The 23,816-nt window shown below is 41.0% G+C and overlaps 3 protein-coding genes across 22 annotated transcripts in view; 1 reads left to right on the plus strand and 2 right to left on the minus strand.

Annotated features, from left to right (window-relative positions):
* The window catches only part of MED12L (mediator complex subunit 12L), a 151,611-nt gene that overhangs the window by 94,415 nt on the left and 33,380 nt on the right, over window positions 1-23,816 (plus strand). For all 18 annotated transcript variants that reach the window (XR_009728206.1, XM_061371546.1, XM_061371530.1 and 15 more), the window contains 9 exons: window positions 12,021-12,168; window positions 12,768-12,886; window positions 14,066-14,209; window positions 14,700-14,863; window positions 15,244-15,375; window positions 17,513-17,740; window positions 20,223-20,364; window positions 21,199-21,319; window positions 22,024-22,125. Coding sequence is in view for 17 of the 18 variants with exons in the window: in XM_061371546.1 (XP_061227530.1) it covers window positions 12,021-12,168; window positions 12,768-12,886; window positions 14,066-14,209; window positions 14,700-14,863; window positions 15,244-15,375; window positions 17,513-17,740; window positions 20,223-20,364; window positions 21,199-21,319; window positions 22,024-22,125 (1,300 nt within the window). In the remaining variant the exon portion in view is untranslated. The remainder of the gene's footprint in view (window positions 1-12,020; window positions 12,169-12,767; window positions 12,887-14,065; window positions 14,210-14,699; window positions 14,864-15,243; window positions 15,376-17,512; window positions 17,741-20,222; window positions 20,365-21,198; window positions 21,320-22,023; window positions 22,126-23,816) is intronic.
* Window positions 3,593-5,550, minus strand: P2RY13 (purinergic receptor P2Y13). The gene is made up of 2 exons (XM_061371522.1): window positions 5,291-5,550; window positions 3,593-4,771 (listed from the first exon to the last, which is right to left on the minus strand). The coding sequence occupies exons 1-2, from the start codon at window positions 5,437-5,439 to the stop codon at window positions 3,727-3,729; spliced, it is 1,194 nt and encodes a 397-aa protein (XP_061227506.1). The 5' UTR covers window positions 5,440-5,550; the 3' UTR covers window positions 3,593-3,726.
* On the minus strand, window positions 5,806-23,768 carry P2RY12 (purinergic receptor P2Y12). 3 transcript variants are annotated; one of them, XM_061371585.1, is made up of 4 exons: window positions 16,630-17,506; window positions 10,939-11,214; window positions 8,073-9,154; window positions 5,806-6,699 (listed from the first exon to the last, which is right to left on the minus strand). In XM_061371585.1, exon 3 carries the CDS (start codon window positions 9,127-9,129, stop codon window positions 8,110-8,112), a length of 1,020 nt encoding a protein of 339 aa, XP_061227569.1. In that variant the 5' UTR covers window positions 9,130-9,154; window positions 10,939-11,214; window positions 16,630-17,506; the 3' UTR covers window positions 5,806-6,699; window positions 8,073-8,109. The 3 variants fall into 3 exon arrangements, with proteins under 3 accessions (XP_061227569.1, XP_061227570.1, XP_061227568.1); XM_061371586.1 differs by lacking the exons at window positions 5,806-6,699; window positions 16,630-17,506 and adding an exon at window positions 23,665-23,768 and having other exon boundaries at window positions 7,472-9,154; XM_061371584.1 differs by lacking the exon at window positions 5,806-6,699 and having other exon boundaries at window positions 7,472-9,154; window positions 16,630-17,505.

Genomic DNA, 23,816 nt, shown 5'->3' on the forward strand with positions numbered 1-23,816 from the left:
GCTGGATTTGTGTGTTTGTGTGTCATCATATGGGTAATACCTTGGTTGCTCAACTTGGTTTCCCAGCTCGTGTTCATGATGCAAATTGTTATTTTGCATTTCTAATTAATTGAAGTACTGCTGTATGTTATGAGAGTTTTCTCAGTACTCAGAGTTGAAGGAACCGTGATGGAGGGATGTGTGTTGCTATGCCAGAGAGTCGGGACATGTATGAAGTGCAGAATTTGTCTTTAGGCATTCAGGAATTAACTTCCTGTGCCTCTGAGAAGAGGCAGTCTAATACAGAATCTGAAAGGCTAGATAATTTGTGTATTAGGCAAAGGTATAATATGTTTCTTTTTCTAGGTATAATATATTTCCTTATTCTGAAACACAAGAAAGTAAAAAAATACAAAATAATATATGAAAGCCTCTGTGTACCCAAATAAGATTGAGTTCCTACAAAACTTGAGTGCCTAGTACCCTGTAGTTCCCCCTTTGGAAACCCAACAACCTGGAAAACTGTTTCGAAAAAGTGTCAATAGTTTCTGTGTGAATCGTGGACCTTAGGTGCTTGGAATAAGATTAATTTGTCTGAACAAGCTTAAGGCCTGGTGCCAGTTTTCCAGTTTCTAGGTTGTCTGCTGCTTCTATGTGGAGTGTAGGCAAGCCAAAAAAGTGAACAGTTGGCTGCGGAAAGGAAAAGCCCAGCTGCTGCCTTGTGATGATGGACTGGAATGATTACGCACAAGGTGGGAATGTTGTATGCATTTTCTCTGTCTTGCACAAGCGCTAAATCTAGGAAAAAAGCAAAGGATCTAAAAACTTGCAGAAAAAAGTGAAAATCCCAAATGTTAGAATTTGGAGGACTTTTTTTTTTTTTTTTCCCCTCTAGGTGGAAGAACCAGACATCCTATCCTTTCACTCACCTTGCATTTCTCTGCTGCAGTTTGGTAACTCTGCCTCCCTTTTACCTACCGAAGAAGCAGCAGCTGAAAAACAGATGATTAAGACTCCTCTGGAAGCCTTGGCACACCCCTTATTTAAGGAGCAACTCAGCCCATTTTGTGGTTACACCCATCCTTACATGCAGGCTCTTAGTTCTTCACTGTGTGTACTGCCAGCGTGTGTTGTGCACAGCGTAAAGTGAGCCTGGTGTTAAAAAACGTAGAAATGAGAAAATGAAACTTCCACAGTAGAATAAATTTTCTGTTCTTCAGCATTTTCATAGTTAATCACTGCCATATTGCCCATCTTATGTTACTGTCTCTCTCTGTAATAACCACAAAAATGGGCCAGGGTTCCACTTCCAGATCCGGAGTTTGATGTTAGTCTGTGCTGAGAGTCCTTGAGACCTCTGTATTAGCTGCGCTGGTGTGATTCATTTGGAAGAGGTAAGACGGAGCTGCAAAGTTTCATGCTGAATTCTTCCCTATATACACCCAAAGCTCAGGAACACAGATTTCCATGGCCACCTCCCTGGTAAAAGATCGCTGCTTGTTTTCAATCTGTTTTCTCCTGATGTTTAGCTCTGGTCACTACGTTAATTGCTGTGCTTGTAAATAGGCTTGGAGAAACATTTTCAGACTATGCCTATGTTTCTTTAAGCAGTTGCTAAAGTGGTGACTATTTTAGCAGCTAAGAATTTTATATATTTATTTTTACTAATGTAGATAAGTTAATCCTGTTAAACGCTATGGGGGGGGGGGGGGGCAGAGAGGAATTAATTCCTGAATAGCATTTAATCCTGAAAGGTAAGACGCTCTTTGATATAATGTTGGTTTTATAGGGAAGTTTGAACCAGCTGGAAGCTGACTGGGGATTAGTTCAGTTTCCAGTTGTAAAAGGGTGTTACAGTCGTGGCAAGTATGTAACATGCTACTGGAGAAGATGTAGTGAATAGAAATTACTAAATGAGACATACATCTACCTGTGTGGCAGAGGTTGGGGAATCCCAAAGGCAGATGTAATTACTGCACAGTAATCTAAAAACAGCTGATGAAAAATTGGGCTCCATGGAGCAACCTGTGTGATTGTGCTAGGCTGCTGTAAATATTTAATGTCTAAAAAATAGAAATCGACTGGTGATCAAAGCATCTAGCACATGTGAGAAGGCACAAAGCTAGCACAGTATCTTGAGAAGGGGTGGAGTTTGTTAGCAGGGACATGAGTGTTTCCTCAGTGGCATGCTGGGGACTCCCAAACCTCAGTTCCAGTGTGTCACAGAGCAGTGGGATGTGAGTGTCAGGGGAGGGGCAGAAGGGATGACAGACACTACAGCCAGCAGTATGAGTGATGGAAGAAATCAAGTTGTGGTGTTCTTCCTGAAGCCCGTTCTTCAATGCTGTGTCACCTGGGCAGCACGTGAGGCAGAGGCAGTAGGTATGTCAGGGGACAGGTAGCAATGGTGGCACACTGTGAGAAGCAAGAAAGCATTATTTGGGATAAGGTAAATTTAACAGTGTTTTTAATGTACTTTGTAGAGTTGGAGTCAATAAATGGTTGATATTGCTTTCATGTCTTAAAGTAGTGAAAAAAATTCCAGGATTTTGGTTTAGAAAGCAGCTTCTTGATGGAGCACAGCCCATTTGGACTTTCCCTGTGAAAGAGCTAAGGGAGAGTGGTGTGGTGAGCCAGGTGGAGAGGGATTCTTTGGATGGGGAGGGTTAGGCAGTGCTGCTTGCTTCCTTCTCTTTGCCTGTCTTTGGGACTGGAAAGGGTGAACATGCCACCACAAAGGACATTTCTGGGTGCTCCCCTCTGGTGAGTAGGGTAGGGATGAATGCTGCGGTGCTGGGAAGCAGCCCTGGGTCTTGTGGTCCCCACCCTGGGGTAACTGGGGTATTGCTGACCGCATTCTCCACTGAAGTCCTTGCTGGCAGTGGAGGGGAAGGATGGTGAAACAGTGGAGGTGTTAGGAAAGTAATTACGCGTGTTAAAGAAGTGGGGAGGTAGAGGAGGGACTGTGCCCTTCTTCCCTCCGTTCTTCCTCTTCCCTGGCCTGTGACATGCCAGCTGAGCTGACACCCAGTGTAAGAATTACTGACATACAAAGCCAATAGCTCTGGGTTTGAATTTCAAATAAAGCTAAATTGTCCCTAGAAGCAGCCATAGTCAGTAAGCAGCTTAACTGTTAACGAGTAAGGGTTTTTTTTGTTTAAAGCAGATAGAATTATTCTGTAGATTGTGTCTTAAGTTATACGAAGGTACTTTAATTCATAGGCTACTGTTTGTCTGTATTCTATGTGGTGGGCATGATTTAGGGACCAAATCAGAAAAACTTCTGTTCTTGTTCACTTTGCAGGGCCAGCAGAGCCGTGCAAAGCTACAGGGTGATCATTGTTAGTGTTATGCATTATTGATGCTGTGGTGATGGCTGTGAAGACACATGAGTGACTTTGGGTAATACAGACTTCTGTGGTGGGAAAGCAGCAGTGCTGTTGCTGCTGGGCAAGCAGAGCCAAGATGCACTGTGCTTCCACAGCTTTGGTTCCTGATGATGGTGTCAGGGAAAGAGGCCAGCCTGGGAGAAGATTGCTGTCAGATCAGGGCCAGCACTTTGAGTGACAAATTTTTGCCTATTAAGGCTAAGCAGCGAGCATCAATAGGGAAATCCATTTAGCTGTTTTTATTAAGTATTAATATTACAGTACAACTGCTCTTTTATTTACTACAGCAGAAGTAAACCAAATTATTTATTTAAGTCTAAATGAATATGCAGAGGCTGTAGCAAGTGAAGCTGTAGAATCAAGATTCAGTAGGAGACATTTGTGTGTCCAGTTCAGTTTTAGGGTTTGTATGAACTGTTTTCTGAAATGTCTTTACTCTCCTGCATAACACCTTTTCTACAAATGGTTTGCACAAGCACACATATATCAAGGGGTCCATGCAGATGTTTGTGGCAGCCAGCCACAGAGTGCTTTCTTTTGCCACAAAGAGCTGATTCTGCATATGGCAGTTTATTTGGGTTGTTGTTTGACTCAGAGTATAGGGGACCCTGCTGAAATGAAAAGGGGCAAAGCATAAGAAAAACACAGTAAAAATGATGAATACTTTTCCTTTGACCTTCCGTTCACTTTTGTTGGTTTTCTTCTGTGTTTTCATATAAGACTCGTAGACCTTTTTGGCAATAATTATATAAAATAGAAGCATAAGGATGAGAACAGACCAGAAGACGAATTGACATATATAATTGACAGCTTCATGCCATTTGAGCCCAAAGTAATTCTTCAACAAGGCACACTTCTTCACAGATTGGGGTGTTGCTTTCTTGTTTGAAAAGATCATGTTAGGCAGAGAGAGAACAAAGAAGAAGAGCCAGACCAGACTCGCGAGGATCTTTGCTGAGGTCAGGTTTTGCACCCAGAACTTCCCAAAAGGTCGCACAATCTTGAGAAATCTATCAAAAGCAATGAGACCCAGTAGCACAATGCTGATATACATGGTGTCATAAAACACTACAGCTGAGAAGCGGCAGACAAAGGCTTTGAGTTGCCATGGTGCCAGGCCAGAGTCCGTCAGGATTTTCAGAGGAAGCATCAGGGTCATTATCAAATCAGAAACTAAGATATTTTTCAGGTAGACAATGAAAGTTGATGTGCTTGGAATGTGGCAGAAAGCACCCAAAGCCAGGCTGTTTAGTACGAGTCCCAGCAGGAAGATGAGTGTATACAGTGCTGGGAAGACCAGGTGTGTGACTGTGGTGTCTCGGTGGCACAGTGCAGAGGATGGTGCTCCACTGAAGTTGCTGACAATGCTCTCATTTGGAAAGTCTTCCATGATTGGAAATAGACTAGGGTGAAAAGGAGAGAGAAACCATAAACCATAATATTCTGTTTTTAAAGTTAAGTGTTCCTTACAGTGACTCGCGTATTTAAACAAACACAAAACCTGGACATGCATTAAATAGACTGAGCAATTTCTCTTCTAGTTCATAGAATCTAAATCCTTGCCTAAGTTTAAGTTGCTACAAACTGTTGTCTAGCGAAAAGTTAGAATGGTATATATTCATTATGGAAAACTAAGATAATACAATAGAAAAGAATAATAGCAGATTGCCTAGGGCAAGCCCCATTTGTCTTTACATGGTAATGTATTTTAACATTGAACAAAAATTTCACAGTTATGGCCCAGAAGTAATACACTTCTGGTTATTTCTTACCAAGCATGCACCATTTTTCCCTTCTCAGCAGAGATTTAAATGACATTTTCAAGGTAAGGTGCACACTGCTGCTTATCAGCCTTTTTCATCTGAAAGCCCGATCACCGAGTGCCCCATCGTGCCACATGAATGTTCTGATCATACAAATACCTGAGCAAGCCTGGCAGCAGCTGTTTCAGAGAGGCGTTTTTGGCTATCTCTGGTTCATCCACTGTTCCTCTGCTGACAGGAGCCTCAAGCAAAGTATTAAGAATGAGGAAATGTGTAGAAAGATGAGAATTTTTCTGTTGGTGTAGCATGTTGTTTCCTTCCTCATTTCCATGTATTGCCCGAGCGCTGTTGCTTTTCTCTCTTCCTTTTGCTCTTTGTCAGAAAGTCACTGCCTTCTCCTGTGTTAAAAAAATAAAAAAAAAAAACCCAACAAACCAAACCAAAACCCCCCAGCCATATCCATCCAGACAGGCACATTTTCTGGTCTTTTGTTTGTGTCTGGCAGACCTGATGGCACCTACACTGTGCTGTCACAATTTGTCTGTCTTACAGATGTGGGATGCACAAACACAGCGTTTCCTGACAGTTTTCCAGGATAATCCTCAAAAATAGCTCTGAGTTTTTGTTTGCATGTGTGAATTCCCCTGTTCTGGACACACAGATGCATGACTAGGAAGGCTGCTCTGAGCCACCCTTTTACTGGGTTATACACCTTTACACTGGTCTCATCTACAAAGTCATGTGCACATGTTCAGGAACTGTATGCTCTCTCAGTAGCCTGTTAATATTGACATATGAGTCTAAGGTTGGCTTTTGATCTTTTGAATGGGATTTCTGGTTTCTTTTGGCATCAGTGTGTCCAGGTGATGCAGCATGCTGGTTACGGATGCTTTCTGGTTCTGGCAGAGGCTGCTGCCACTGCTTGTATTTATGATGTGTTTGTTATGTATAATGTTAGAATCTAGTGGATTGCTCTGTAAACAGAACCTTTTGTTTAAGTTTAACTGGGTCATGTGATTTGTCTTGTATTTTTCCTGTTGACTGACGCGACTTAGGGTTCTGGCTCCTCGCCGCTGGGCGAGGGAATGGCTCACATCCAAGCCGTCCTTGTGGGCAGGTATTTTTTGCTTTTGAGGTTCTCAAGCTGCAGCTGTATTGGCAGCAAGTTGGTGCATTAATAGCTACGTTTTGATTGACATAGGTCTGCATGCTGATGTCAGTGTTAAATGGCTGGCAGAGAGCAAAGAACCTTGAGGATGACCAGCATGAAGGTCACCTTCACTACTGTCACCAGTGGTGTCCCTAACTGCCTGACCTGACTTTCTGTCATTCACCAAGGACGAGATAAAGCTGAGATGGGCCATTGTAATACCCCAGGACCGATGTACACAGCAGCACCTTGCATGTTTTCTTCTAAACTGACCTCCACACACTGTTCCCAGCAGTAAGAGGCAGGTGCTGAGTGCCTCCATGTATCCTGTCAGTGAAGGGGTGCACAGGGAGCTGTGCTATACCTGTTGTCTGACAGCAGGTCTGACCAGGAAATGCAGCTGCCACCCTTTCTCCCTCTGTAAGCAAAAAACAACAACAAAAAAAAAGGTTGGAAATTAGTGTTGGGTTGAAGTGCAGCATCTTGCACTAATTTTCTGTGCACCAGCTGGTTGGTCCTGGGCCCCATGGGGCTGGTTGCAGAGAGAGCACACTTCAGTCACCCGCAGCAGTGGTTCTATGGAAGTACCAGTGCCCTCCCGGTTACTGATTGTAGTACGTGTTGGTGTGTCTGTCAATATAAGCAGTGCATGAAATGCTTTGCAAAATTTATTTAAATTTTGTAAAATTTTATTTAATTCACCCAGGCAGGTTATAAACTAAGTAAGTTGCTAAAGTAAGTGAACTGTCTTTTAACCTTTTAGGGAATTATTTATCAGTCATAAAAATACCCAATGCCCTGCCAGGCACAGGAAGTGCCAGAGAAGGGTAGACAAGCAATGACTTTTGGCAGAATTGAGCTCTTGCCTGATGGTGAAATACTTTTCTGAATTGGAGCTGTTTTGCAGGGATGATAAACATACCATAATTGATTATGGTAGCCTAGGATCTTTTTCATGTGTGGTGGTTTTGATACCTGAAAATGTTATGTACCTGAAAATATTTCCCTGTTTTTTTTCAGTTTTTTCCTAAATGAAAAAGGGGACATTGTTAAAACTTTTGTATAGTGCAAAAAACCTGCCCTTAATAATTCAGCAAGCATTTTACCCTGAGCCTGTCTTTCCCTATGATCTAAGTATTCTGTAAATTGAATCTTTGTGTGTTTTCTAATATAATATAGTGTTCTCCATAAAAGTGTACATTTTTATTTATTTATTTAGTTGAAGTATATGAAGATTTAACTCGCATCAAGATAAGCCTGATTATGAAATAATATCCTGTGATATACAACTGTTAATTACTAGTCACTTAATTAAGAATTGTAAGAATATAATGAGATAAGCAAAATGTTACTCTGTTACCCCAAATCTGCACAGATTATTAATTTATATACCTATGTTGTATATTTCTGTTTGCCAGTTGCGTACAAGGTGACAAGTCCCTATATTTAAGAATCACATTTACTGTGTATTTTATTTGTGTTTCCCAGATCTTGTGCTGTCATGGACAACTCTTTCTACAAAATCTTTGCAGTTTGTAATCTCATCTATAACATTTCATGACTCTGTTTTAATTTTTTTCCTTACAGCTCCAACTATCAGTTCAGACTTCCTCCCAGCAATTCTTACAAACATGGAAGTTGTGACTGGGTGGTTGAAGTTTTCTAGTCTCACAGTTTTTTCAACAAGGGATGTTGGTTCCAGGGTGTTGGTGCTTCATTTGCAGGACAGTTTCTAAAGAAGTCAATGAAATTCTAGATACTCTTTGCTGGAGTAGTTCTGCGTCTACCTACCAGTAAACATACGTGGCCAAGAAGGAGCGTGGTAGCTCTAGAGTGGTGTTTCATCTGTGTCATCTCCTTCGTTCTGCTCTTTCGTCTGTGCTCTATGTTCTGACGATGCTGTGTGCTTGCACAGCATGTTGAGCAAAGACTTTCTAAATGATTTGCAAAGGAAAAAGTATATGAATGGGTCTAGGCAAGCATTTAGTGATGTCAGCCATAGCGTGCTCTCTTTCAAGTAAAACAAGGTGTTCTGAGCAGAGCATTCAAAAACATCTCTTGTTTGGCTCAAGGTGTAGGGGATTCGAGTAAAGTGAAATGGCACAAAGCAAATAAAGAACACTGTGATAATGATGAAAACTTTCAGATTTACAGTCTTTTTGGATGCCTTTCCTGTGGATCTTGTTCTTTTGTAGGATTTGTACAGTTCTTTACTTATGAGTATGTAGCATACAACTATAACTGCTAAATTAATCCAGAAGATAAGTTGACAGATGTAGTTTACGATTTCATGCCAGACTAAGCCAAACTCTGATTTCAAGAGAGCACACTTTTTTACGTTCTTAGGTGTTTGCTTCTTGTTTGTTAGAATCATGTTGGGTAATGAAAGAGCAAACATTGATATCCATATTGCTGTGGAAAGGATCTTTGCCCCCAAGAGGCTCCTTGGTGTTGACGTTCTGAATGGTGAAGCAGCTTTCTGGTAGCGATCAATAGTTATCAGACCAAGAAACGAAATGCTAATGTACATAGTAAAGTAAAATACAACCTGGGTGACCTGGCACACAAATCCTCTCAGTACCCATGATACCAACTTTGCATCGCTAAGAATTTTAAATGGAAAAGTCAAGATCATAAGGAAGTCAGAAATGACAGTGTTCTTGAGGAAGATGATGAAATTGGATTTACTGGATATTTTAAAAAAGACCCACATTGCCAGGCCATTCATTGTGATACCCACCAGGAACAGAACTGTATAAAGCAAAGGAAAAATGACTTGACTGATTTTGTTATCGCTGGTGCAGTTGCTGTTGTTTCTAGGGTAGCTGAAGTTGGTTATGACTTTCATTTGCACTTCGTCTTTCCACCCTTTCCTGTAAAAACAAAAAAGAAAATTGATTTTTGAGTTACAGCTGTCATAAGACTTTAACCCTTTTTAGTCTAGTGTTAATTTTTGTGTTGTGAATGTTTTGTGGGGATTTTGGCTGCTGTAATTGTGTTTTATTCTACTGAGCATGTCAGGTTTCTACAGGGGCACTAGACGTAGCTATGTTTGTAAGGTGATCTGGTTTGATCTTCTGTGACTGAAATGCTAAGGTGACCTTCCATCCTGATCTCCTGAGCTTCCATCCTGACTTCGTGAGCTTCCCACACAGCTTTCCTGAGACTTGCCTGCAGGGGTGGGCAAGGGCCTGGCATGGTGGTGCAGCCAGCATCATGCCTCCTGTCCCATGGTGTGTGTGGGTGATGGCACAGCTCTTGCTGGGTGCTGTCCAGACCTGGGGACCCTGCCATGGATGTCCTTGTTCCCATGGCCCTGGTGCTGGCATTACAGCTGGGGAGGAGCTGGTGAGGGCCATGGTATGTGGGTCTGTGTGGTGCAGACACACTGCAGTGCGCACTTCTGGTGGCAAGGCCATGGTACTGCACACGGGATGTCTAGGCTGCAGTTTCAGTTGTATGACACCCATCATCCAGACTGCCCATCTACTCCCAGGGAGAAATACCCCTTCCCTCATCTTCCTCAGTGTGGAAAAGGGAAGCATTTAAACTCATTTTGACTGCATATTTAGCAGTGCTGGGCTGAAGTAAAAGGAATTGAATACCTCTTTTGTTTTGTTTCTGTATGGCTGGACTCTTTCTCCTGGTGGTGTTATTTCAGCCTTTCTTTCAGTTGTCTTTGAAGTGAATCTCTGCTTTCCCCTTCCTGCCCCTGCTCAGACCCTGGGAATAGCTGCTTGTGGGCTGCTGCCATTTCACCTGGGTGCTCAAAGGATGGATGTGGCATCCCATAGGGTCACTTTTTGTTGCTTTAGAAGGAAAGAGGACTACCTGCTCTTCAGCCATACATATTGGCACTTGGACAGCTAATGGTATCTGTTACTTCAGGGAGTACGCTTTCGCCAGCAAAATCTGAAGTTATTTGTAGCTCTGTTTATGTGGGTATTCATGTATACCATTACTTCTAGTTTGTCAGTTTATCCTGTCCTTTTCCTAAATCACTTGCTTTACCTGTACTGTATTGCAAGTGAGTTTAAAACTTCACTGTCTTGAGCCACCATGCAGGAGTTGCAGCATCCCATGCTCTGCAGTGAGCATCTGTGTGAAGCTGCCACTGAGTCTCTGTATAGTGATGTGCCCCTCCAAGCCCACCCTTACTGCGAACCTGAGTACATCGGCTGGCCTGTCGCACACAGCCACTTTGTGCTGGACGTCTGCAGCACTGGTGCCAGTGGCTGGGCTGAAAACTGGTGCTCTTAGTCCAAAAAACTTGGTCAGATCAGGTCTGATCCAAACTGGATGCGTGGGAAAGCCAGGCAGGGATGTTGAATCGGTAAAGGCTGTGTTTCAAAAGGAGCAGCTTTCAAATGTGTAGGTGCACATAAAATTGCTCTATTTCTGTTTATCTCTGCCTTTGTAAAAATAAGGCACTCCGGGAAGCTGATGCTTTCTCAGGTGATGCCAGACATCCCTGACATAATCCTTACAGAGCTGCAAAGTTTTATTTCCGTCTATAAGATTAAAATAAATTGGTTTATGCTTTGAAGCTGGTAATAGATTCAGCTGCCAAGTCTAATCCTAATAAAATGACTATTCCCTTCGCATGCAAAATCAGACACCTGCCCCCCACCCCAAAATAAAGGAGAAGGAAGGTTACCGTAGTGTGTTGTGGAGGAGCGATGAAACACTTGGGTGTTTCCGTGATGGGAAGCTAGTGCTGTTGGCAGAGTTGTTCACAGTTCCTCTAGCTCTTCTCCCTGTGAGCAGGCAGGAGTGTTCATGTGTCCACCCCTCGGAGCAAGGGGCAGCTGGAAGAGCCACTGTGCATCCCAGCTCTGAGACTTAGACCTTCCTCTGGCTGTGAACTGACTTCTTAGCCAGAGACAGCTGTAAAGTCCGGGTGACGCTTTTGATGCTTCGGCTTCTGTTCCCTCTAGAAGAGAGGGAAAAACAGAATTTTAAAAAAGAGCTAGCTGTTGACTTCCTGCTTTTGGCCTGCTAATGGAGTCACTATTTTTAAGAGAGCCTGTATTTTGTAGGACTCTGCAACTTTTCTGAGCGTAGAGTTGCACTCCCGTCTGCTCTGGTTTTTGCTTTGTGGTTCTTTAGTATTATTTCTGTACACAGCTTTATTTCTTAGAAAAAATGTAAGTAGTTGAAAGGAGTATTGATTGCTTAGTTTGGATAACTAAATAATTGTATCTTGGATGACTTGCAGAGCAGTGCTCCAAGTCTGTAAGTTATATGCAGTGTGTCAACATTATATGACACATCTTATTAAAAGACTAAATATAACTAGTTCCAATTTAAATAAACCATACACATTCTTATTTGTTTGGGATGTGCAAACCAGAATTTAAGGAGTTGGGCTGCAGCCTTTTTCAAGAGAAATGTCACACGATTTCTAGGCATCTGTCTTCTGTTTACTAATCCACTACTGAATATCATTCCAGGAACAGATAAGAGAGTCACCATATGCATCCTCTCACTCTGTCCTTAGAGGTGCAAACATAATTCATAATATCAAATTACGTTTTTTCCCCTGTGTTTTTTCGCCTATTCTTTAGTTATTTCACTAGGCAGTGTTTCATCCACACTGGTAACCACGGGAGATGATTTTTTTGCCAAATAGTTGATTATTGTTTATCACAGCCTGAGCTGCTCCGGTTGGATTTCTACAGGAGGTGACAATAAAAAGAAAAGAGATGATTCTGTGTCACTTGTATCTGGTCTTTTCAGGATGAATCTTCAAGTCATGAGTGTAACCAGCGAATGATTCTCCTTTATGGCGTTGGGAAGGAGCGTGATGAAGCAAGGCATCAGCTGAAGAAGATTACCAAAGACATCCTCAAAATTCTGAATAAGAAGAGTACTACTGAAATGGGTGGTAAATGCTTTAATGCTGCTGTGTGGTAGCCTGTAGTGAAGATCGTGGGAGCTGTAAGGTGCTCAGCAAGTTGCCTGAAGCCATGCATGCTGCTCATGTAACTTGGCTTTCATCCCCTTCACAGTGACGGGTTGCAGTACTGACCCAAGTCCTGTAGCACAAGGTGCATTCTGGTGGCCCTTACGTATGGCTGCACCAGGACAGCGAAGGGTTGATGTGGCAAGAAATCCTTATTTTTCATTATAGCAACTTGGCTGTAAATGCTTGTGTTAAGCTGAGGCCTGAAACAGGAGATCCTGGCCAGTGAAGGAATGCATATTCCTTACCCTCCTGGTAAAACTATGTGACTGTTTTTCAGTTTTTCTTGGGTGTTGCCTTTTTTTTGCATTGGAATAACCTCAAAGTAGCTTTGATGTTGTTACATGCTGTGGCCCATATCTGTCCCAAATATAACGGAAAACTGGGGCAAGGAAGAGTTTATGTATTCCTGAGTAATGCTTAGGAAGATTTTTATTGTCTTTTAAATGAGTGATAATGCAAAAAAGCTACTAGGGATCCATTAAATATAAAATGACCAAAATAACTTTGTGTCTGTTAAGTTGGGGATGAAGGGCAGAAAGCCAGGAAGACCAAACAAGAAGCATTTCCAACCCTAGAGACTGTGTTCACAAAACTACAGCAGCTGTCCTATTTTGATCAACATCAGGTGACATCTCAGGTACTGCCTATATAAAATCGTAGCCTTTTACATTCTGCTGTAGAGATATCAAATAGGAGGCAAATATAGGCTTTTAGAAGTGTTTTGTACATACCAAGAATTTTCAGTGCACTGCTTCTTCAAAGACAAGAAGAATGCTGCCTTGGCATTCTGAAATCCCTTCTTCAGTAGATATTTGGGTTTTTGGTTTGTCTATTGGCAAGGGGGTGGCTGGTTGGTTTGTTTGTAAGAAGCTTTCTGGATTATTATGGATTTTATGATTTTTTTAATGAAAAATTTGTGACAAATTTTGCATAAATTTCCATTAATAGCAAGGCATAGAGACTGCTGCTAAATTAGATACTCATTACCCAATCTCTTGCATGTGTGCAAGGTTACGTTACTTGTATAGGTGTTCATGAAGGGCAGCAAACTCTTCTGTGTTTTTGTGCAACAAATTATGTCTGTTAGAGGAGCTGGTGGGTAATATGGTTTGTTCTTTTCTGGATATTAGACATATTTGTTAGAATTTACTGTTAAAAAGCTGTATCAGTGGCTGAATGGAGCACATAAGTAATTAGTTTTAAATGGCAAGCCTAGTTTTCCTGGTTTATATTAGGGCACATAAGTGGGCAAATGTGTCACCATAGGATTTTATCGCTTTGTCAGGTGTTATTGTGTTTAAGTATAGCTTAACTTAACATGAGAAGTTAAGGCTAACATTAGAAAGAGTAAAAGACATACACTTTTGATACTTAATTTATAAAGCAGCTTTGGCTGTGGTCTTTGGAATTTAGTACATGTTTTGTTTGCAGGTTAATGTGTTATTAATTGTCTGAAAACCATCAATAAAAACCCACAATGCAGTAACATGAAAAGGAAAATGATTTTACCTCTTCTTTAAAGCAAAATACACCACAGAATAGAAATCAGTACCGTAGATGTTAAGAAAAGTTTGACTCCCAGCTGTAAAGCAGCAGAACAGCATCTTTTGTGTTGTCTTTTTTGCAGATAAAACATCAATGTGATGGACTTGGAAGATAGCAGAGTAATAGATATACTCAGGTGTGATTTGTTAGTGCTGTTATCTGCAAAAGGCTGTCACTTGCTATTACCACTTATAAAATAGGACTTTGGGAGCACTAGTATGTCTGAGAAGCCCTCAGTCACCGTATGGCTTTTCAACATTCATTTTCACAGATCTCCAGTAATGTTCTTGAACAGATAACCAGTTTTGCCTCAGGAACATCGTATCATCTTCCCTTGGCTCACCATATACAGCTCATCTTTGATCTCATGGAGCCAGCACTGAATATCAATGGACTTATAGACTTCGCAATACAGGTAATCAGAATTCATTTTTTGGGGGGTTATGCCAGGGTAAAGCTGTGATATGTTTTCTGTAAAACCATAAAAAACCCAAGCTGGACCGCAAATTCTGATTTGCTGCCATGCACTTTTGATCTGTTTCAGTTTCCTAACCTCTGAAACAGAATGCCAGATACTTCCCCTTCTGTCTTATTTTGACCATTATAATGTTGTTGTTTTTTTTTTTAATCTTTCAAAATTAATACAATTCTGGAGTATTTTAGGATGGGCTTCACTCCAGCCAACGTATTTCTGAAGAGCAGTTCTGGGGATGTGTTTTAGTCTTGAACAGCTTATTTTGCTCCTTCTTTCCCTTGCCCTGTAGTAAGACAAAAATTTCATTTTTGTTTGCCGTATAGTTTTTCCTTAATGTATGGTTTGGTTTTGGTTTTTTTTTTGCACTCCTTTTATGTATTTAACTTGGAAGTTATTTTTGTTTCATTGTTTTTTGTGTATGTGTTTTCAGCTGTTGAATGAGCTGAGTGTTGTGGAGGCAGAGCTGCTGCTGAAGTCGTCCAGCCTGGCAGGAAGCTACACGACAGGGCTGTGTGTCTGCATTGTTGCTGTTCTGCGCCGTTACCATGCCTGCCTCATCCTCAACTCGGAGCAAACTGCACAAGTCTTCGAAGGGTTTGTGGCAGCTACAGTTTTCCAGCATATATTTTTTGGTATTCTCTCTTAAGCAAAAAGTGTGTTTAGTGACACCAGCCATCATGGTGCTGTTGGAAGGCTGCAAGTGAGCCCAGGTGAGCAGAGTGGATGGCTCACCTCCACAGCCTGCTCCCCACCGCTGAGGGCTGGTGGTACCTGAACACTTGGTGACCCAAGAAAAGGGGGAAATTGCATTATCTTGATTTCCTTTCTGCTCCTCCCGTTCTGACCTGGGCTCCCTGAGTTAAGTGCTGTCATCATGCTACCTAGATAATGGTGAGGTTTATATGTTACATAAAAACATGAGACGCACTTCTAAGGTGTATTGGAGCAAGCTCAGAATGCTTTTGTTTTTGCAGGTTGTGCGGGGTGGTAAAGCACGTTGTTAATCCCTCAGAATGCTCTTCCCCCGAAAGGTGTATTCTAGCTTATCTCTATGATCTGTACGTGTCCTGTAGTCACCTGAGAAGCAAGTTTGGAGACCTCTTCAGGTGGGTGGTAATTGGATTTTTCTCACCACTGCCTAGCCGGTAGACTAATGTGGGATGCAATTCTCTGGCCTGTGCCAGCATGGCAGCACAGCGTGTGGTCCTGAGTCTGTGGGTATGTGCTGGGGAGGTGCAGAGGCTGAGCCCTCTGTACAGCGCAGGGGTGAGCTCAAAAGGTTGCTTTGCAAGTGGCAAGCAGGCAAGGGATGCAGGGACCATTGGCATCGAGCTGCTGGGGCAGCTGCACTGTGCAGCACTGGAGCCTTCCACACACACCTTTGCTTTCGCAGATTATGGTGTGACTGATTCAGTTCCTATAATGCATCAGCCAATTGGCTGTAATACATACAACACTGGAATGAAAAATAACAAAATCTTAGCTGACGCAGCTGTAATATTCTATTAAATATTTCTTTTGATGTGGGGAGAGGCACAAACATGTTTGAGTTTGTGAAGTTTTATGCAGAAATGCTCTGTTCCCTGATTTTTTTAAATTAAAAAAATGTTTTAGGTATCCATATGATTTTTTTTCTTTTTTTTGCTCTTACTCTTTAAAGGTGGGTGAAAAGCTTTCATATGTAAATATGTATCTTGTAAAGTTTGCAAACCACTTCAGTTACTGTTTCCCCTCCTAGTTTACGTACTCAGTTTTGTTTTGCATATTTCAGATTTGTGGGTTTCATTTCATAGGGAGCAGGAAAAGAGTTCTCAGAAATAACCTTAATATTTTAACAGGTTTACAAACACATGGGAACTGTAGCATTTAGTATGAGAAAGGCTAGGGAAAAGAAATATGTAATATAGAGCTACAGAAGTGTCTTAGCTGTATATTCATATTTCTGACTAAAACCTAAAGTTCAGTAATACAACAAAAAAATAAAATATAACCTACAATAGAAAATCAAAACATCATCTAGTAATATAAAGATATTTAAGGTATTAAATCATGCATTAAATATATGATATACAGCACTTGATTTGAAGCCCCTTTTTTCTGATAAATGGAGTTAGAAATTCTCTGGAAACTGGCGATAAATTTTATGTATGCATTTTTTAAACAGCTGTATATAAGGCAGTAGCGTTACACTTGTTTTCTTCTTGGTTTCCTTGCTACAACTGAAACAAATCCCAAAACAGTTGTCTATATGCGGCAGCTTTGTTTGCCCCATTTCAGCACATTAAGTCCGGCTGCTTCTCTAAGTCAGCTTGAAGCAACAATAAATTACAGTTCTTAACTGTTTAAAATGAGAGACTTACCTTCTGTATATTGCTGTGCTTTGCAAATGGCTTCTGATATCATCTGCAGTATTTCTCATGACTGGGTTTTACTAAGTGAGCTGCATGCTTCGGTTTCATATGCTCAGTGTATTTAGTTGTGTTCACTAAACTTCCTTTTTTTAAATCATTCCTTTACTTTTTCTTTTTTTTTTTTTTTTTAAATCTTATCTCCTAACCACTCCCCCAGTGTTACTTCTTGTGCAAACACAGTTTCAGTGTCTGCTTTGCTCACACTTTGTGGGTGAAATTTTTTTTCTTCATTAACACCTTTTTTTTGCCCTGAAGAAAGCAAATTAACAGACAGGCTTTCCTAACCTGGAGCATTTCTTGACCTTTTGTCATAATTATTACTGACAAAATATGGCCTTTGAGTATCTTTTCTCTGTTTACTGATCTAATCTTTCAAAAAGTTGTCTGTTATGTCTCATTATTACCAAATATAGAGTTTTAAGCTTAGGTACATTTCCTCCTTTTTCCTTAATTAATTCTTCTTACCATCACTGCAGTTCACTGTGTGGTAACAGGAGGCAGCTTCATGAAGTACTGTTACCATTCCGTGTAGAGGCATCTGATACTCCAGGAAGTTATTGCTAGTAAGGAATGAATGGGTCCAGCTGCTCACTGTTTCATTCACAGAAATGTCGTATAAGCGATTTCAAAATGCAAAACTTTATTGGCAGGAAATCTTGAATTAAATTGGCTTATCAGCCTTGTTTTCTGGTAGATGTGCCTTATCAAAAATGAGTTTGCAAGCATGTACAGAATGGTAACCAAATTATAATTTTCTAATGCCATGTGGCATGTTCAACAGCATTCCCACAAAGTACTCTTTTTGGCAACTCTCTCTTCTTTTGGTCCTCAGTAGTGCCTGTTCTAAGGTGAAGCAAACGATATACAGCAATGTTCAGCCTTCAAATTCCAATTTACTGTGGGACCCAGAGTTCATGCTAGATTTTATTGAGAATCCTTCTGCTCACAGCATTAACTACTCAATGTTGGGCAAGATCCTGAGTGATAATGCTGCCAATCGCTACAGCTTTGTCTGCAATGCGCTAATGAACGTGTGCATGGGGCACCAAGATGCAGGAAGGTAAGGCAAAACCATGCTGGAATTAGAACTGGATGGATTCTTACGAGGTGTATATGAGGTTTCCTCTCACCTTTTTCTTTTGTGTCTCTTTGGCAATTGTTTTCATTCGTTATTCTTTCTGGTTGCTGAAAGTTTATTGTTTGCTCTAAGTTATTTCAGTAAATCAAACTGCATATTTTAACAGAAGGGAGTAACAAGTAGAAAGCACTCACTGAGAGGCGGTTAGTGTTTTTCATATGAACTGTTGGGCTGTTTCTGGCAGAACAGCTCAGCACAATCTTTGCTCATGAGAAGCCTGTAAATGAGGGAAGGTTCTGCATTAGGTCACTTCCTTCTCCTGATGCAATCGGTGTTTCATTTATTAAATGCGTAATTTACTACTTACGGATTTCATCTCATGTACAGTATTAGGAGTTTTATTGTCTAGAAGCTACTAGAGGTATAAGAGCTGCCTGTTATATTCTGGGAGTAGCTTCTGCCTTGTGGTACACAGTTCAAGGTGATTCCCCCGTGATTAGAATTTAGGATGAGACTTGCACTTCCACAGCACTGCTGGGACCAGTTTTCATCCAACACCAGCAGGCACTGGCTCCTGCCACTGCCAGGTGGAGCTTTGGTCTGATCCAGCATAATGCTTCTTGGATGTGAAGTCTATGTTAGATCTTTTTAGATGATCTCAAGATTCAGACAAGAACGATAGTGAAGAACCCTCGCAGTAAAACAATACCAGTGTTAGGTTTTACACTGACAGTATGCTTCTTTCATAATTCAGGTGTTCTCTCAGTTGCTTCCTCCTTCCAGCATACAAGAACATAAACTCAGCCTTCCTGTGCAAATGAAGCGCTGCAGTGCTGAAACTGTTTTACCCTGGGTTCCCATTCTGCAGTCTGTGATGGAGGGTGAAACAGACACTAATTCTGCATCTAGCCTTTATCCCTGCCCTCAGCATCAGTATTACTTTTACACAACTTGGTGTTCTGTTCTGATCCTATTCCAATTTTTATTAAAAAATCCGTGGTATTGGTAGTTAGGCCTTGGCACAGCACTAGCTAATGGCCATTTTTAAGGTCACTGACAGATCACAAAACTCAAGGAAATTGTGGATTTGATTTTCTTTTTTTCTTTCCTGATTGAGTCCTACCCAAAGTAGGATAGTTCCACTATCCTTCTCCCTATCCCTAGTATAAACCAGTCTCTAAAACGTCCAGAGCAGGTCCAGAGGAGGCCACAGAAATGTTAGAGGGCTGGAGCAACTTTCCAATAAAGAGAGGCTGAGAGAGTTGGGCTTATTCAGCCTGGAGAAGAGGAGGTTCCGGGGAGATCTTGCAGTCTTTCAATGTATAAAGGGGACTTATAAGGTAGAGAGGGACTTTTTACGAGGGACTGTAGGAATAGGACGAGGTGTAATGGCTTTAAACTGAAAACGGGGAGATTCAGATTAAATAGTAAGAAGTAACTCTTTACTGTGAGGGTGGTAGTGGGCTGCCAGAGAAGCTGTGGCTGCCCCATCCCTGGCAGTGTTCAAGGCCATGTTGGATGAGGCTTTGAGCAACCTGGTCTAGTGGAAGGTGTCCCTGCCATAGCAGGGGTTTGGAACTAAGCTTTAAGGTCCCTTCCTCCCCAAACCATTCCGTTGATTCTATGAAATGTGGGGCATCCTTGGCTGAGCAGTGCAGCTGAGAGGAAGCAGTTTTGTAAGAGCACCAAAGGGGAACATCTAAATGTGGCCAAACGAGTTTCACTGTGCAACAGAGAAAAAATAACTTGCACTGGCATGAGTCAACTCTGCTCTGTTTTTTTAAAAAGGTTACATAACTCTGAATCATACACCAAATCACACATCACACTGTATGCGATCTGTGAAGTGAAATTCATCAATGCCAATTTCCTCCTGAACAGTAGTGCTGGCCTGGCACAGGGTGGGAGGGCTCTTGCAATGGGATGTCAGTCACTGCTGACCTGGGCGCTGGACAGTGTGCACCACATGCAGCACTTCACTGTCACATTTTTGCATAAAAAGGGGATGGAGCTGCTGTTTGTGTGACAGCACTGAGGGAAGGTATGAGAGCATGTCCCTGTGGAGAGTAGCAGGCCATCTGCTGTGGTGGGCTGCAGGCAGCAGGGGTTTGGGTGCTCCATCCCTCTTCCTGGGCAGCTCAGCACTGGTAGAGACACTAGTGAGAACACAGGGTATACCAACTAGGGTTTACACAAAATAAAGGCCCTGTGCTACTGCAGATTGGGTGGCTGCAGGTTATGGGGTACAATTCACATACTGGGTTTTTTCCCCAAGATGCTTCAGTTGTCCATAACTGAATAACAATAGATTATATGTACAGTAGCATAATTGCATTTAGGAATAAAACCCCACCTTAAGTGAGGAAACACAGCTTCTTCTGCCAAGCACTGATCTGCTTTGACCTAAACAGTTATTGTTTACAAAATCTCTTGCTCTTGTATTAGTTTTTCTCTTCTTTCCTAGGATTAATGACATAGCAAACCTTTGCGCAGAGCTGACGGCATGCTGCACGGTTCTTAGCTCAGAGTGGTTAGGGGTTGTAAAAGCTCTTTGCTGCTCTTCAAATCACGTCTGGGGCTTCAATGATCTGCTATGCAGCGTGGATGTAAGTTCAATATCTTCTGAAGTACCTGTTAAACCTATTTACCTAGGCTGCACTTAGGAGTGTAGTAAGGTTTCCATTCAGTACAAAAGATGGAGCACAAATTTGGTCCTGTATCCATTTGAGTTTTCAAGGCTTTTAATGAGATTCCTGATTGGTTTTTAATTTTTTTCTTCATCTTCAGGGTTAATGTAGAATTTGGGCAGTTCTTGGGAGTTTCCTCTTTGTAAACTTTTTGTTACAGAATGATATAGAATATCAAAGGTACTCTTTAAAAGGAGCAGGGGTGTCCCTATACTTCTCTAAAATGTTGAGAGGTGTGTAAATAACTCTATTTTATTTTAGAGACCTGCTTTGGTGTTTGGACTTAGATTGTAGGTGGCATACTTTGCTGTTCCTTATTCACCTGTTGTGACTTACTGTAGTTCTGTTAAAGTTAGCACAATTACGGTGACTTACGTTATCCAATATCTGATTCAATATATTTATCTATAGTTTGAGTACATATTGATTACAGACTGAAGCTGTGTATATTTGGGACATATCCTTGTGCTGAAGCTAAGGAATGAGTATTGATGTTATCAGGTTTTATACAATGATAAAAATTTCTCAAGTTTTTATAAAGGTAATGCTTTTTATTTCAGAATTTGTGGTATTTGAAGTAGGTATTTGCTAAAATTAAGTTAAAAACAATCAATATTTGCCATAAAATATTTGGGAAATGCATTAAAATTAGAGACAAACACGTATGTGTAAACATTTTAAAGTTTATTCTTAATAGTTGCATCAGTGGTGTGTGCACTATTACGTGAACCCTTGCAATGTTTTTCCTTCCAGGTGAGTGATCTGTCATTTCACGATTCCCTGGCCACTTTCATTGCTATACTGATTGCCCGGCAGTGCTTTTCTCTGGAAGATGTAGTTCAGCATGTTGCACTGCCTTCTCTTCTTGCAGCTGGTAAGAAAATACTAAGAGAAGAACTTAAGAAGTCTGAAGCTTGTCATTTTAAGAAGTCTCCTTTGACTGAATCAGTAGTGTGTTCTGAGCTTCATTCTTGTATGGAATGCCACTTATTGTGCATTACAGCATGTGTGTCACTGCAAGCTCCCAAAAGGAGCAATTCCAAGCTAGATCAGAGAACCCGTATGTGACAAGTGGTATCAGAGTTGCTGGCAGCACACTGTCCCCTTATGTTATGCATCTTCACCTTCTGCTCACAACTCTCTTCTGTGTGCCATATGTTCAAATGTCAGACAGATCTAGTCAGGTTGTGCATTTCCTTCTGGCATCAGTCTGCCTGATACCACTTTTTCTCTCTAACCTCATTGTCCTTGCCAGCAGCCCCGGAGTACTCTAGCTATGGTCCTCTTTGTTGGCTGCTTCACACATTTCTTTTCACTTACTACTTAGATTTGTGTTTCTTATTTCTGCTTCAACTATCAATTTTAACTGTGCATTATTTTTTGCCACATTTAGGTCTCTTGTTTACCAAAAGTCATACTATTCTTTTCTGGTTTTTAATCACTCAAGGCCATAAATGCTGATGAAATTTTTGTATTCCCATTTAAAATGGGGTTGTGAGGTAGAACATTTCCAGGCCTGCCACTGGGACTTGCAAGGTCCTGGGCAGATGCTTTATGTCCACATCCCATCTTCCATAGCCTGTGGAGATCCAGATGCTGAGCCTGGGGCAAGGATGACCTGCCGGCTGCTCCTACACCTCTTCAGGACACCCCAGGTTTGCTTCTTTCCCCAGGGAACAGGTAAGTTCCTTGCTGTATGGTCCTTTCAGAAAGCAAACCCAGATGAGTTTTAATGGCTCATGTGTGAAAATATCCATAGTGCAAATACAAATGATAGCCCGTTTAAAATTACAGATGTTTCACTGGTGAAAAGTTGATACGTGCTATTCTTACTTGTTTGGGAAATGTTTTGTATGCATGTAAAACTACAGAAGTTTTCTGAAACATATTCATTATCAACCTCTGGTCAGCCAGGCGTGACATGATGTTGACATAAAACTCAGCCATATTAATATTATATCTTAAAAGAAAATTAAGTTTTAACATAGTAACTATGTACACTTCAGCAAAGAGGAATACATTTAGAAGAACTGTTCTGTCCTGGTAGTTCTCACTTTGTTTTGGAACGTCAGTTAAACCATCATGTGAGCCTGGGAACTATTAAGACTGGTTTTGTGACAGTGCTGCTGTTGGCAGTACCTACCACAGTCCCCACCGTCCTTTGTACTAAATACTGTCAGGGCAGTAGTGGGTCATCCTGCAGTGATCTGGAAACCAAGCATCACACAGTTTGGTAGCCTTGCATGTAAACTGGAACTAAATGTAATTTTTAAATAGGATGTAATAACAGCATCTAGTCCAACAGAAGAAACATGAGGAAATTAGTTCTCATGATATATTAATGTGGTTCTTTTTCATTTTAAATTTGAATATTCTGTGGTCTGATGTGTGTGTGTTTGCCACAGACCAAAAGGGGAAGGAGAAGGGCACCTAACAACTAAAAGGAAACAAGTCTGGAAATAACTTGTGTCTTGACTGAAAAGTATTTCAGCAAATATGATGATAAGACTATATGGGAAAATGAAATTGAAAGGAAACAAAATATCAGCTCTTCAATGGTGTCTAGTTCTTCCATCTAAAAGTAATATTAATTTCTTTTTTGACCAGAAATCAGTGGGCTTTTGTTGCATATTTGAGCAAAATAAGAGCCATGAAGAATACTGTCTGAGAAACATAAATGTTAATGTTAAATGGTCCCGAGCCTCCCAAGAAATAAAAGTGGATTTGAATGGACAGGAAAAATGATGTCTGAACTCTAGGAGTTACTACAAGTCAAACAAAATGTGACCACATTATAGTCTTCTCTTACATGTGGCTCAGTTAACCACCCTCAGAAAGGTGGTTTCATTCTCCTTCCCTCTTTCTCTTCTTTTTCCTTCTTTCCCTCCCTTCCTCCCTGTCTTTCTGTTTATTTTCAAGTTAGAAAAAGCACTCACTGGCTTCTTCTGGAGCCTGCCTCTGACCTGCAGAATTAGGCTTAACTGTGATAGGCATTTATATTAATTAATTTTACCTCATTTGTTATGAAGACTAGGTGAAGGAAGTAATTTCCTAAATCTGTGAAGTCAAAATCAAAATACATGTCAGTGTCTCGTGGTTAAATTCACTGTTTACATGGACACAGTGAAAGACAAAATCCTTTTTCTATTTAAATGATCATAGCTTATTTTGATACTAATACATCATAACCATGTATCCCAGTTGATTTTAATGACTTACCTATTGTTCTTCACTTTCAATTCCAGAAAATTCAGTTCTTCATTCAGTTATTGTACTTCTATAGCCATTCTAGATGAAAGGGATTTTGTACAAAGGAAATTTCAGTTTGGCAAAAAAACACTGTTTTCTACAAGATTTACTCTTCTTTCCAT

Source organism: Neopsephotus bourkii, unplaced genomic scaffold, assembly GCF_033783945.1.
Source record: "Neopsephotus bourkii isolate Nb327-2 ecotype Australia unplaced genomic scaffold, CSIRO-AGI_Nbou_v1 NB_1574, whole genome shotgun sequence".
Taxonomy (NCBI): domain Eukaryota; kingdom Metazoa; phylum Chordata; class Aves; order Psittaciformes; family Psittacidae; genus Neopsephotus; species Neopsephotus bourkii.